The sequence below is a fragment of the Enoplosus armatus genome, chromosome 21, assembly GCF_043641665.1.
Source record: "Enoplosus armatus isolate fEnoArm2 chromosome 21, fEnoArm2.hap1, whole genome shotgun sequence".
Classification (NCBI taxonomy): Eukaryota; Metazoa; Chordata; class Actinopteri; order Centrarchiformes; family Enoplosidae; genus Enoplosus; species Enoplosus armatus.
This window is the reverse complement of record NC_092200.1, coordinates 8,924,967-8,938,632: the sequence shown is the minus strand read 5'-3', so window position 1 is coordinate 8,938,632 and position 13,666 is coordinate 8,924,967. Positions and strand designations below refer to the sequence as shown.

Below are 13,666 nucleotides of genomic sequence, written 5' to 3'. Positions count from 1 at the left end.
TTCAGTAAATTGATGAAAACAACAACCTACTTCCCAAAATACACTGTATTTGGGCTGACAAAGTCAATACCACTGCAAAGGATGTCAACTAATTTGCTACAGTGTATATTGTTGTTCAATAAATGCTGTATAGTGATAAAATTTGTGTTCGTTTGTTTGTTTTGTGGGCACAAAATAACATTAAAAAGTGAAATGTTATATGTTTTTCCTGTGATTTCCTTCCTGGAGCGGTAGAGCGGATGTACCTGTGGCTGTCGCTATGGCAACCACATGTACACAGATATGGCGGAAAAGCAGCGAGCAGTGAAGGACTTCAACAAAATGAACTTTTAGCCACGGCTTTGGCTAAATTGTGTATATATCTTTGGCAGGTTAATGATTCGTGAAACTCGTCTTGCTAACGCTACATGCCTGTCTCTGTTTTGACGTTTACTTTACGTGCTAATAAAGTTGACGTTCTCCTAAATGTACCCTGCTAACGCTAACTAGTTAGCTGTTGAGCAAATGAAACATTTAACGTTGGCTAGCTAGCTACATCAGTGCCTCTGTACCATGCTGGAAGAAACAGACCCGAGAAAACAGTCGCGGTTTGATCCGGTCAGTCACAGACCCGCATCAGGAAAGTCACAGGTAACGAACACCTGTTGGTTATCATGGCTGCTAAGAACAGCCCCTAAACATTAAGCAAAATGACTTTAAAACCTTTCTTTTTTTCTGAATTAGGACATTTCTCATGTGTTAGCAAGCACTTTCAAGGACCTTTACTCAAAAGACATCCTTGGGAAAGACACTTTGTCCAACCTCATCAAGACAAAGAATGGAAGAAGCCACTACCATGACAGATATGTTGAAGAGCTTCAACAGGTTTCCTAACAACACTGTTACCAACAATGCAAAACTGTACTGCACGCTTCACAATTCAATGCCAACAGGAGAAATATGTCACTAATATAGATCTGTGTTTTTATTGTGTCATTTTCTTTCTGTTACATAGGCTCATTCTGAATACAGCCGGTGTATAAAAGAGGCTGACATGCTGGAGAGTCATATAATTCAGGCCAGAGCTCGGGCTGCAGCCACAGAAAGCCAGGCCTATGAGAGAATGAAAGAGAAGATGGGAGATGTTTATGACGACCAAGGCCTCCTCACAGGTGAGATGGAAACATAATAAGTTATACTGCTGTAAAGTGCTGTGCTGTTTTACTGAAGTACACAGTATGCTTGCTTAACATTGTTTGTGAAGATGAGCTGTAACTGTCTATTGTCATTTATTTCTATATATTTACTCTTAATGAACCAGAGAAGTTATAATGTTCTACAAATTTCTTATGTTTATTTTCAGTCCAATCAGCTTTTTCCTGGTGTGTAGACAACGATCTTCTCAAAATGAACAACCTGATTTCCCCCCAGGACTACTTAACTACGCTAAAACCACGGGTTGAAGCACCAGCAGCAAGTACATGACCCTCTTTGGGACTCATCTTAAATTATTATGTCTGGTGTGTTTTGGCTCAATGTTTCACTTATCCTTTTCCTGTTAGTAAAACCGAATCCTGCCAAACCCACCATCGCCTACACCATGCACGTGTCCAGGGAGCCTCAGCATGATGGTTATACTCTAATTCCCAGTCCAGAAAAGCCAGAAATGAATGAGTCAGAGCTAAGCCTGACTCTCGAATCCAGCTCATGTACCACAAAGAGGATGAAAACTCCCAGGGAGGTGAGGAGTCAGAAAACTACACCCTTTCAATTAGACAGAGCTATCAAGAGTCATACTGTATGCACTAATAATTTGTTAAAAGGCTTTTTTGGGGGGTGGTTCCTCTTCCCAAACGAGGGTCTAAGGATAGAGGGTGTCGTATGCTGTACAGACTATAAAGCCCCTTTGAGAATAATTTGTGATTTGTGATCTTGGGCTATATAAATAAAATTGACTTGACTTGACTTGATTAAAAAGAGATGATAATCAACTGAAACAAAAGACAAATTGAAAAAAACAAACCAAAAAAGGAGGCGATGGGGACAAAACAGGACATAAAAAGAACATCATTAAAAGGTGTTCCTATGGGTTTTGAAAACTGATGAAAATGATGATTCTGATCTGGCAAGCCTGACTTCCTCTAAGAAGGAGGGTTACTTATTTACATCAATGTACTAAAAATATTCAATAGTAACAAAAAATCATTAAAATCTGTCAATATGTTTCAGAAGCAGAACCAGACCAAACCCAGACCAAAATGGAAGGATGAGCCGAGCGCACAGGATCGAGCAGAGGGACGGGAAAAACTCCAGAAGCTGAAAGATCGACACAGCTTCCTGCGCAATCCTCGCTTCCTTCCTCCAAATGCACAGCAGGGTGGCACATCCCTGATCCAGCCCAGAACCAAAGTGGGGAAGACGGGATATGTGAAGAAAGGGATGGAGGAGCAAAGGTACCTGTGCGGAGTGTAACGGCCCTTTTCATCATTTCACAGTAAATGCTTATCATTTTCTCACAGGATATTGATATAGTGGGTCAGGTATGAAAAACTTGTATGGCTTATAGCTGATTATTATATTGTATAAGCTTGCAGTTACTCTTTGCATATGCCTTATCACAGTATAAAGCCTGGATATAGTGAGCACTCAGCAGCACTGTATCCATGTGTTTTCAAAAAATAGTTCCTATTCCCATATAATTCATTCAACCTGGCACAACCCCTCTTTACCCAAGGAACCAGATTTGATTATCTCACCAATTATGCTACAAAAAAATCTCAGGACAAAAAGTTTTTGCTATCTGACTGTCACATTACATTCTTAATCAAATCAGGCCAGGGCCACATCACATTTGCATACAGATGGATTCTTAGCAAAATTGGCAGTCAAACTTTTGGAATGCATTTTGACACAAACACAGATAGGAGAAGCCCATCTGAATGTGAGAGCCAAATGTGCATTAAAAAAGACAGGCCGACTCATATTTTGCTTGTGGATGACAGTTGGAGGATATCTACCCCTACCGCATGACTACCACATGCGTGAGGTAAACATGGCAGCTCTGCCACTGTAATTTGTCTTACAACAATTTGAGCATTATTTGGTCAACGGGACAGTTAGCTACAGGGTTTTGATTTAAAGTATTTTAACAAGAACCCCTTCCTGCTTCACTTACAATCAGTGCATCTCCAGCTTTGATCCAACTGGAAGGCAAGAGACAATTTCTTCTTTAGCAGATGAAGAAAGTAAAAGCAGGAATGTTTGCTTTGTGGTTTTCATGTGGTATTTTATGCTGGCAGCGTTAGCATGTTACCCAGCTCACCTCTTCCTGTGAGACTGTCTTTTTATCGAGAGCAGACAGAATACTCAGGTGTTGTGTTTGTGCTTTTCCCCCCTGAAAGCTCCACTGATGATCCTGTCCCAGTCTTCCTAGCAAAACCTTCAGCTGTGGTTTTCACTGACTACAGTGTGGGGCGTGTTTATGAGGTATGTTTCAGAAGTTTCACTGACTTATGCTGAACAATTCTAACTTTACACAGGACGGAGACACATCCAAGGCTACTAACTGTTTGTCTCTGAGATGTTGTGTAGTAACATGCCTGGTCCTGTTCTAGACTACACTGGAGCTGAAAAACTTGACTTCCGCAAGCCGCCATGTTCGAGTCATCCCTCCTACCACTCCTTACTTCTCTGTTGGCCTGGGTGAGCTCTTCCTTTTGTTCTGATTGGATTATAGCTGTTGGTAGTGAGGAAGTCGTAACTGTGCCACGTGTCGAGTGACTGTGTTAAAAAGGAATGCTAGAGAGTTTTGACAAATAAAGTCATACATCTCTGGAATGCAATCCTGTATGTGAACACACAACCTTCTGTATCAAACATTATATGAAGATAAATTGCACACAAGTGAATGTCGAGAGTTATGTTGGTACAATGTAAGAAGGGATTGATATGCAGATATGTTTTGACAGGTAGATTTCCTGGTGAGGGTGGTGTTGTTGCCCCTGGGATGAGTTGTAAGTACACAGTGCGCTTCGCTCCAGACTCCCTGGGGGACTATGAGGACTTCGTAGTGGTGGAGACCCAGGCCGAACACCTGCTTGTGGTGCCCATCATGGCCAGACGACCCCCTCCAGTACTCACCTGTGAGTGTCATTATGAGCTACCAACCTTACGTTGTTGTTATGCTCATCTGTGTACTTTATTTGGTCATGCTTTCTCAATATGTTTCCCCCTTATTATTGTGCAGTACCAAGAGTTCTGGACTGTGGTTGTTGCCTGATTGGAGGAGTAAAGTTTGTTGAGTTCCTGTGTCAAAATGTTGGTCTCAGCACTGGAACCTTCTGCATCATCCCCAAGACCCAGTGGCCAGCCTCAAACCTCAGGGTAAAACTCTATCTGACACATTATCTAAGATACAGTAACCATGGTGATTAGTAACTCACCAGTAGATACGTTTTTTATTGTGCTTGACAGGTCTCTGTCTCTGCTTTTATTTCTTTATATAGTCTGTGGCAAGAACTTACTTTTCTGAGCAGCCACCCTTTGCAGTCAGCCCGTCTCTTTTTGTGCTGCAGCCAGGAGAGGCCACTGTAGTGGAGGTGAGTCTGTTATGGAGGTACATTTAAATTAAGTAGGAACAAACATATGTAGATGCAATGCTTTATATATATGTGCTATTTGACTGATTTAAAACCACAGTTGGTAGTAGCACTAACTCACTAAGACACTCACTAAGATTTTATATACTTGTCAGTACGCCCAGTTTTTTAGATACACAGGTTTCACTGCAGCTGGCTGTGTGTGTGTGTGTGTCTAGAAATTCAGTCATATTAATTCTCTGTGTGTTTCAAATATGCGTGTGTGTGTGTGTTTGCAGGTGGTTTTCTTTCCCACCACTGCTGAGAAGAGCTGTCAGGTTTTCACTGTCGTATGTGACAACTGCCAAGTGAAAGACATTTCCATTGAAGGTGAATATTTTCTGTGATCTTTCTAAGAGATTAGTCTGTAAAAAGTAATTCTTTGGAGTTCCTCCACCGTAAAGTAAAGTGTACTTATTTGGATGTCGACCCACCCCCGTCTCTATAATGTGTGTTTCCCAGGTGAGGGCCAGCTGATTGCACTCGAGCTTGTGTCTGTATCTGGGAAGAAGGAGCCTCCTGTGGTGGGAGAGGTGCATGACCTCACTGCAGAGCACTTTGTCCGTTTCAGCCCATGTAACCCTCACTCTGTGCAGCAGAAAAAACTCATCATTAGAAACAATGTGTAAGCCTCACACCCACATCTATCATCAGTACGAAGCACGAATGGCAAGATAGTGGAAAATCGTGTTTTTAAAAATGTTTTAATCTAATAATACCTCTCCACAAGTATAAACATCTTCCGTGCTCTTTTTGGCTGCAAGATGACATAGTGAGTAGGGAGACCACTTGTAAACTGGAGCACTGGGATTCCAGCGCCAGTGCTGGCAGCATTCACATAGTTGAAGTGTCCTCGAGTTAAGAAACTAAATACTGATTAACTACAAGACCCAGGGCTGTTGCTCTGTTGCTGACCCTGTGCTGCTCCTTCCTCCCCCCCCCCCCGTCTCTCTCTCTCTCTCATATATATATATATATATATATATATATCTGAAGCCACTTGGAGCTGCCTTTCCACTGGCAGATCATGAAGCCCAACCTGCGTCCTCTGCTTCCAGGGGAAACCCCAGAGCCCTCCCATATCCAGTTCCACCTGGCCACAGATGATGTTTTCAACGTCAGCCCCCTGACAGGGGTTCTGGCCCCCTGTCTGGAAGAAGAGTTTCTGTTCACCTTCGGTCCTAAAGAGGTACAGAAGACAGAAAACAATAATCAGAAGGACTAAGAATGCTGTATTTCTTACATTTTGAGTCTCCTGTTTAAAAGCTACATTTCATATATGTGCCAGAAAGAAGCATTTCTTACTGATATTTATATCATGTCCAATTCAAAATGTTTGTGTCTTCTTAAGTTGAAGGATTACCATAGTGTGTGTCACTTAGTCCTGAGGGATGTCCCCCAGCTGCCACCAGAGCCCAGTGACAATGGGTAAAGCTCCTGTGACTTTTTATGAACAGTGGTAGAAGTGCTTACTGTAAATATTAATATGTTAAACCGAAGCTCCTTTGGCGTACTTTTTAAGCTGACAAAGTGTTGGATTGTGTCCCTGTGTGTGTGTAAATCTAGTGTCCTTCAGCCTGTGCGCATTGGCTCCAAGGTGAGCGATGTCATTGTCATGGAGATCGAGGTCAAGGGGTCAACAGAGCCGTACCAGATCCTACTGGAGCCCTATGCTGTTGTAATCCCTGGAGAGGTTTTTATGTGCACAACCATCCGCAGACGATTCAAGGTTAATTAAGTCACTTTGTCCTTATGTTAACCATAATTGACAGATGTTAAATCTCTGTCAAACCATCAAATCAATAATTTCCATGTCTTGTGTGTATCAGATGTGGAACTACAGCAAAACCTTCATCATCTTTCTATGGGAGAGGATGAGAAGCAGTAGCCACTTAATAGAAGTAGAGCCCTCTACTGGTAGAATAGGTGTGTCACACAGCGCAATGTACTGTACAGCTAGAATTTATACATTATACATTGTTAACAGCATTTCATATAGTTGATTTATTGATTCTGGGTCTAGAGGAGAACGAATGTTTTGATTTCGACCTGATTGTGACTGGAGGGAAACCAGAGAGGGTTGTGACCAGTCTGGTTTGCCACATAGAGCACCGCCACGAACCCGTCACTTTGGCTGTTGAAGTCTCTTTTAAGGTTAGAACAAATCTTCATCACAAATCATCAAATCACAAAATTACACGTCATGGCTAAAATCTTCACAGAATGCTTTACTGTTTATTCCACATTAATGGTTTGTTGCTGTGACGGCCTTCGAGTGTAGTTTGTGACCTCTTTATGCTCATCATGTGATTTTGGATAGGGTCCCATAGTGACCCTCAGTGTGCCCAGTGTGGACTTTGGGCTCATGAAGCTTCGGAAGCAGACTCAGACCACGTTACTCCTCACCAACATCACCCAGCTGGAGGCCACCTGGACACTGAAGGAGATGCAGGACCACCAAGACACACAGGTACAGTGCAGTGGACTAATATAGCAACACATCTGTGATAGAATACCCTTAAAGATATGGCTCACGTTTATAGCAGGGTAGTATTTATTGTTGTATCTGTATATGAATCTCTGTTGCTTAGATCTTGGTGGAGCCATACAGAGGAGTGCTGCCCCCTTTGGCCTCCTGCAGTGTGGACGTGCTGTTTAGGCCACGTTTCTGCCAGCGATATGAAACGCAGCTGGAGCTGACGGTGGAGAATGGAACAGGATGGTAAGGATGCATAAAACTTCACATAAGTCATTGTATTGAAAGGCAGCTGCAGCTGAACGGCTGTTAAGTGGTGCAAAGGGACCAGCCTTGACAACAATAATGATGTCACACGGTGGCAGTGTCCCGTTGATAACAAGTAACACTACCTGTGTGATCGTGGCAGTCACCTGTCGGTGCGAGCAGATGTGCAGTCTCCTCAGGTGTGTCTGCTGAACTGTGAGCTGCTCCTCTCTGAACTCTACATCGGAGTTCCTGCCAAGGCAGCCATCACTCTCTTCAACCAGACTCTGCTGCCTTCACACTTCAGCTGGGTGGTACGCTGGCATAACATTTTATCACCTCTCATTTTACTGTATGAAGAATTAATGTTGCATTAAAATCCTGTAAGAAACAAAGCTCTAGCCTGTATGCATGTTTGCTGTTCATAATATGTATAATATTACCAATGGGAAAATGGTTCTTAGTTTTTATCTCATAGAAAAAATTGACTAAAATTAGGATGTCTTTTACATAGTGATGTGTGCTTGATGTTTTTCCCACCAGGCTCAGCTCCAGGGTAAACAGGCTGACCTGTGTGCAGCCAGTTTTGACCCCTCCTCTGGTACTTTGGGGCCTAATGCCAGCATGGAGATCACACTTAATTTCACCCCTCACACAGATGTAAGTGCCAGTCTAAAGCACAAGTTATCTGAAGCTCACAAGATTAGTTACTTACCACCAAAGAGACAAATTGAATAGGTGAGAATGAAATGTTTATGTTTGATATTTGATACTTTATCCTCTTCTTTGCCTTGTTGTCCAGCTGGAGCTGACTGACGTGGCTGCTCTCTGTGAGGTCCAGGGGATGAACTCTCCTCTTGTTCTCAGCATCGTGGCTTTCAAAACCAAGAATCTCAGCGTGTCCTATTCGCTGCCCAATGTCCGGTAGTAACCTTGGCTTAAACTCTAGTATCTAACCACCTAGTAGCTGCACTAACTCTATAGCATAAGGGTTACATTACCACTCAAAATATGGCCGCTGTTCTTTGCTTTTAGCTCTGCCCCGGATGATGAGAGCCCCTCAACACTGTTACTTGACTTTGGAGATGATGTCTTTTTGAAGAGAGACGTTACTAAGCAGTTATTGATAACCAATCAAACTGCCATCCCTGCTCCCTTCACCATAGAGGCAGAGTATTTCACCTGCTATGCCTCGAAGCCAAATAACCAGTCAGAGAGAAGGTAAGGGAGCTCACTCACTGACCTGAATTATGGATCAAAGAATGACTTTATGTGACACATGCTGCATTTTAATCGCAGATTCACATACGTCAAGAAGCCGCTTCACTCGCTTCAAGCTAAGAGAGTAGAAGAAAAAGCACACAAGGGTATGCTTTAACTTTTCATTAGTGAGCACACTTGTAAAAAATTAGCAGATTGAGCACATGCATTTCTGTATCTATTGGCAGAGTTTGTGAGCGGCCTGCTGGCTCATGGAAAAGGTGCAGCTTTCTTTGTCCTACCAGACACTGGGACGCTGGGACCTTTTGAGACCCGGACTGTGGATGTCACTGCCTACACTGACATGTGGGGGGAATACAGAGATCACCTCATATGCAAAGTATGATGCTACACAATGGGATGTCATAGATATATCAGGATTAGAAATTAATTTCTACTGCAGGATTAAGATAATGAGCATCAATTTTTACTCCTCATTTTGTTGTAGACTGATGAATAATGTAGTTTTCCTCCTGCAGGTGGGGGACCTCGAGCCCACGCTCATACCCATGCAGATGACAGTGAAAGGCTGCCCACTCTACTTCCAAATGACAGGCCCACGTCCAGATAACCAGACCCCGGGACCGATCATACAGTCTGTTCCACTGTCCATGTCTCCAATTCAATCCGCCATCATTAGTGTATTTTTTTATGATGCCATTCTATCTTTTGGTTTGACATTCCTGTTTGCATCATCAGGTTTGGCACTTGTGTATCTGGAGGTGACACAGTGTCTCGATCTCTTCGCATCAACAACCCCACCATGTTTGGTAAGTGTAATCATAAATAACATCCTGGCCTGGGGGAAAAATGTACCCTCACATTTCTTGTCTCATGTTTACCAACGATAAGAACAGGATCTGCAGATTTATCAAAAAGGCTGCTTCTATAGTTGTTTGGTGTGTAGAGTGGCTGGTTATTGATACTCAGATGCTCCACAGAACAATTTAAAAGATCTTTAGTGTTTCTGAGATACGGGTTGTGTTTTTGACATCATTTGAAAGGTTTCCTTTCATATGTATTGCCTGGTTTATTGGTCCTGTTTTTGTTCCATCACCTATGATCTAGCTTTTATTTATTAATTGATTAATTGAATTTTAATTTAGTGGCAAGAACAGATTCCTGAGCTACACTAATGTCCTCTTGGAATATGTGTTTGTTGTCTGCTGTGACCCCTTTGACTTGTGTCTTTTTTCTTATTTGTCACTGTGTATGGGCAACCAAACTAGTTTCCCCTCTGGGGATTAATAACTTTATCTAATCTAAATTTTTATATGCTGCCAGATATTCGCATGGACTGGGAAACATATAACATAGATCAGAATGACCGTAAACTGGTGGATGTTGTGGTGGCATATGGAGACGCCTTTCCACTTAAAGATGCTGATGGCAATGAGATGTTGAGGGGAGCATTAAGGATTTCTGATGGGAACATTCAAACAGCCTGGGAGAGAAATCAGACCCCAGGCTCTGAGGCAACGAGCGCCTCTCTCCAAAGCAGGACTGTGAGTACATTTAAAGTCACACCACAGACACACAAATTCTTATGGTCATGATGCCAGTAAGTGGACCCACGTAAAATTCACATTTCATTCTTTCATCGACTCAAAGCAGCTTAATCCTATTGATTTCAGGACGGAGAAAGAGAGGAATATATATCTGAGGATGACCGTGAGGAAGAGGAAACCTGTCTTTATCCTTCTCCTGCAGAGAAAAAACTCTGCACTGTCCACATCAGACCTCATGTGGGCAACCTCTCGGATTACCCATACTGCATCACACCTCAGCAAATAGTATGTTGATTGGATTTTAGCCACAAACATCCATTTTACCACTCAAACACTGCTTTTAGCCATATGAATAATGATGTATTTGCTTTCTGCTGTTTATCTCAAGGTGATTCCAGCAAAGAGCAGCAGCACAATCCACGTGTCTTTCACTCCTTTGACTCTTTCCGGGTCAGATTGTGAGTCCAGATGTGTGGGCTTGGCTCTGGGCTTCATGAGTCTAGACTCTGAGGTAACATGCTCACTACACAAAACAGTGTCTTTTAATTTTAAATCCTGGAAAAGGCAGACAGTAGATGACTCTAATGCACCCTTTACAGACGGCTGCCTGCGTCCCGGGTAAAGTTGGAAGAGCTCAGGGTTTGGATTTGGAGCCTGTCAGAATGGATCTACTGGCAGCCGTTAAGCCTCCAGTGTAAGCAATTACAATCATACTATTTATGTCCCCGAAACCCTTAATGCATCCAATTCAATTTATGTTCCCTAAATTAAAATTAGCTGAGGTTAAGCAAAAGGAGCTCTGAGGTGGTCTAATTAAGTTGCATATCTTCTTCTTGGCTCGCTGTTGCAGGCTGTTGGTGCAGATGGAGGAGGACGAGGGGGTGTTGGAGTTTCACGCCTCAGCCGGGGATTTACTGAGGGAGGAATCAGAGAAGGAGGTCGGTCTAAATCTACAACACTAATCAACAGTGTTCTGGCATACTGAAGGGCACGCATGAGGTATTGATCCCAAGGTGTGCTGTATTTCTGACCAGTCGCGCTCATTAGTCGTTTTTTCTGGTTGTTTTGCTCCGTAGCTGGCAGTGCGTGAATTTGACATCGCACAGTCCCTTCAGCTGAAAAACAACTCAGAAATGCTCCTACACTTCAGGCTGGGGACTCTGCCTCCATTTTTAGTGCTCAAGCCGCAGTCTCGAGCCCAGACCAGCACCTCCAGCAACCCGCCTACTGGTGACAGCTACTCTCTGGTGCTGCGACCACAACACAGCATGCAGGTGAGACGAGGACAGGCGACCTAAAGGATGTTATCTTGTTGTTCTCAACAGTAAGTTGGACTCTTTCCTGTGAATACCAGGTGAAGGTGGCCTTCCACTGCTCCCTGTCCCTTCTGGACCATGCAGACCAGGTAGATGAGGAAGTCTCTCCTGGGGTGACGCTGATCCACAGTGCAAGTGGGCAGAGGAGGCTGAGGTTCCAGCAAAACCTCCTGATTCACTACAGCAACAGCAGCTTGCAGGTCAGAGATTGTAGTGAAATTAGTGTATAAATAAATTGAATTAAACTGTATAATAATTTGTAGGTAATTAAAAAATATTTTACCTCACAAAGTTCATGTCTGTGCAGACAGTGCCTCTCCGTGCCCATTTGGATCTTGCTTCGATCCATTTGGCCACTGACAGCATCAACTTTGGGTCGTGCTACGTGGGTCAGACACAGACAATAGAAGTCAACCTCTACAGCCATGGAGCCCACACATACTGGAATTCACTCATAGGTAACTACATTTATTTTGTCTTTACATTGGCTCTGGGGTTTGTTTAGGTCTTTAATTTATAGGCACAACTTGGCCAGACTATACATACAGTCATTTGAAATGCCAGTTATTATATATATTTCTATCTCATTATTATCTGCAGCAGCAGGAAGGTGTCTGACTCATCTTCCTAATTATAACCAGTTTGGAATGTTTCCAAAGTCAGTTGAATATGATGAGAGAGTTTAACATCAAATGATTGCAGTAAGAATTATATTGCCAAGAAAATGGAGTCTGTGGTGTCAATTATGATTCATATTCCTTTGTTTGCATAGCTTGTCAACCTATAATTGACCTATGTGCCTGTGTGTTTCACTGTATGTGTGTCTGGGTGTCAGATGAAGGAGACTCCCATGTGTTCAGAGTGACACCAGACTTTGGGCTTCTCGGGTCCAAGCAGCTCCACGTCTCCAGCTGCAGCCAGTGTCTCCAGATCAGCTTCACTCCCAGGTAACAAACCACAGACCACTATAACAATGTCTACACAGAGATTGTGTTGTTCTATAAAGGTAAAGAAAACTACCATATCCAAAACATACTTAAGTTTCAGATGTGTACATATTATGTGTTACAGTGAGGACAGAGAGTTCAGGGCCATCGTGGTAATCCGGTCTCCTCTGGTGAAGACCCCCCTCACCCTGCAGCTCCAGGGAACAGGATCCTTCGATGAGGCGTACAGCTCTAACTAGACGTCGTCATAACGTCACAGTCACACAATCATCACCTGCTATTTAACCTGCTCTCCCTACACCAACTTATTTACAGTCCTTTTGTAAGAATATAAATGAATGTAAAGAACAACTTGTCAGATCTCTGTCATTTCATTACATATAACAGAACTAAATCTATTTTAATGATCAAATTATGAACTTGAAACTGGATCAACCCATTTAATAATGTAAAGATATGTTGAGACTTAATTTACCGTACATATTCATAAGATCCTCACAGACTTAGTCACTCAAACTCTGTATGTTTACATATTAATAAAGGATTTATGCAGTGAAATATTAATGTGAGTTGATATGACACATGTAGTTCAAAACACTGCCATTTTACATGTATGCTATAGGCATTTATACCAAGGTACTAAGGTAATAGCATTAGCTTAGAGGTATGTAGGTTATCAATCTCAAATCTTTTATTTAGTGATGTTTTAAATCACTCTTTATAATCCCAGTAAAAAGCCTTGATTTCCAGTGTTCTCATATAGTCCAGGAAATGGAAGACAACAGCAGCTCCCATTCCAGTCTCAATGCACATGGACACCATGCGATAGGCCCTAGAGACAGTTTTCAGAACAGGAAACCACAGGAGACGGATACAAGGAAAGCCTTGTTTGATCACTGCTACTGGATGCATTTTTCTAGTGGGGTTTTTATCAAATGAGTCTTGTGTTTCTCTAACAAATGAACAGCAGCTCTGTAGCTGTTGGCAAAAACCTTCTGCCTCTGTGTTTGTGCTTGTTGAGCTGTTATCACCAGACAGGCAGTCGAGAGGATGACCCATAGCGGTGGCTCCTCTCTTGGGATTCTCCTCTGGGAATCCCAGCTTTGCCCACAGGAAATCCATCATTTACTGTAAAGTTTGATCTGTAAAAGGACAACACTTCCCCAGTATTTTTAGGTTTTCATCTGACTGCCAAAGGCCTCATTGATTTCCAACCATTGAGTCGATATCAGCCACAGTTCGCCCTGAGGGGAAATGGATTTTTCTAGAAGACCCTTTTAGCAAAGATCAAAAAAGA

At 42.7% G+C, this 13,666-nt stretch overlaps 1 protein-coding gene across 1 annotated transcript; it reads left to right on the top strand.

Annotated features, from left to right (window-relative positions):
* The first annotated feature begins 552 nt into the window (after positions 1-552).
* Positions 553-12,678, top strand: dlec1 (DLEC1 cilia and flagella associated protein). The gene is made up of 38 exons (XM_070928243.1): positions 553-630; positions 724-864; positions 995-1,151; positions 1,343-1,456; positions 1,542-1,720; positions 2,209-2,432; positions 3,381-3,465; positions 3,594-3,681; positions 3,948-4,121; positions 4,226-4,362; positions 4,485-4,577; positions 4,856-4,946; positions 5,079-5,241; positions 5,613-5,805; positions 5,968-6,044; positions 6,183-6,345; positions 6,446-6,542; positions 6,640-6,770; positions 6,937-7,086; positions 7,208-7,338; positions 7,502-7,652; positions 7,882-7,998; positions 8,141-8,262; positions 8,374-8,559; positions 8,638-8,705; positions 8,787-8,938; positions 9,078-9,193; positions 9,298-9,368; positions 9,883-10,103; positions 10,233-10,391; positions 10,495-10,617; positions 10,706-10,800; positions 10,957-11,044; positions 11,183-11,380; positions 11,461-11,622; positions 11,730-11,880; positions 12,258-12,369; positions 12,494-12,678. The coding sequence occupies exons 1-38, from the start codon at positions 553-555 to the stop codon at positions 12,606-12,608; spliced, it is 5,073 nt and encodes a 1,690-aa protein (XP_070784344.1). The 3' UTR covers positions 12,609-12,678.
* The last annotated feature ends 988 nt before the right edge of the window (positions 12,679-13,666 follow it).

Bases quoted from the DNA above. Each gene is read 5' to 3' on its own strand.
- dlec1 (XM_070928243.1), top strand. From the start codon at position 553: ATGCTGGAAGAAACAGACCCGAGAAAACAGTCGCGGTTTGATCCGGTC. The intron at 6,771-6,936 runs GTTAGAACAAAT...GATTTTGGATAG, and splicing joins CTGTTGAAGTCTCTTTTAAG to GGTCCCATAGTGACCCTCAG. The intron at 9,369-9,882 runs GTAAGTGTAATC...ATATGCTGCCAG, and splicing joins CAACAACCCCACCATGTTTG to ATATTCGCATGGACTGGGAA.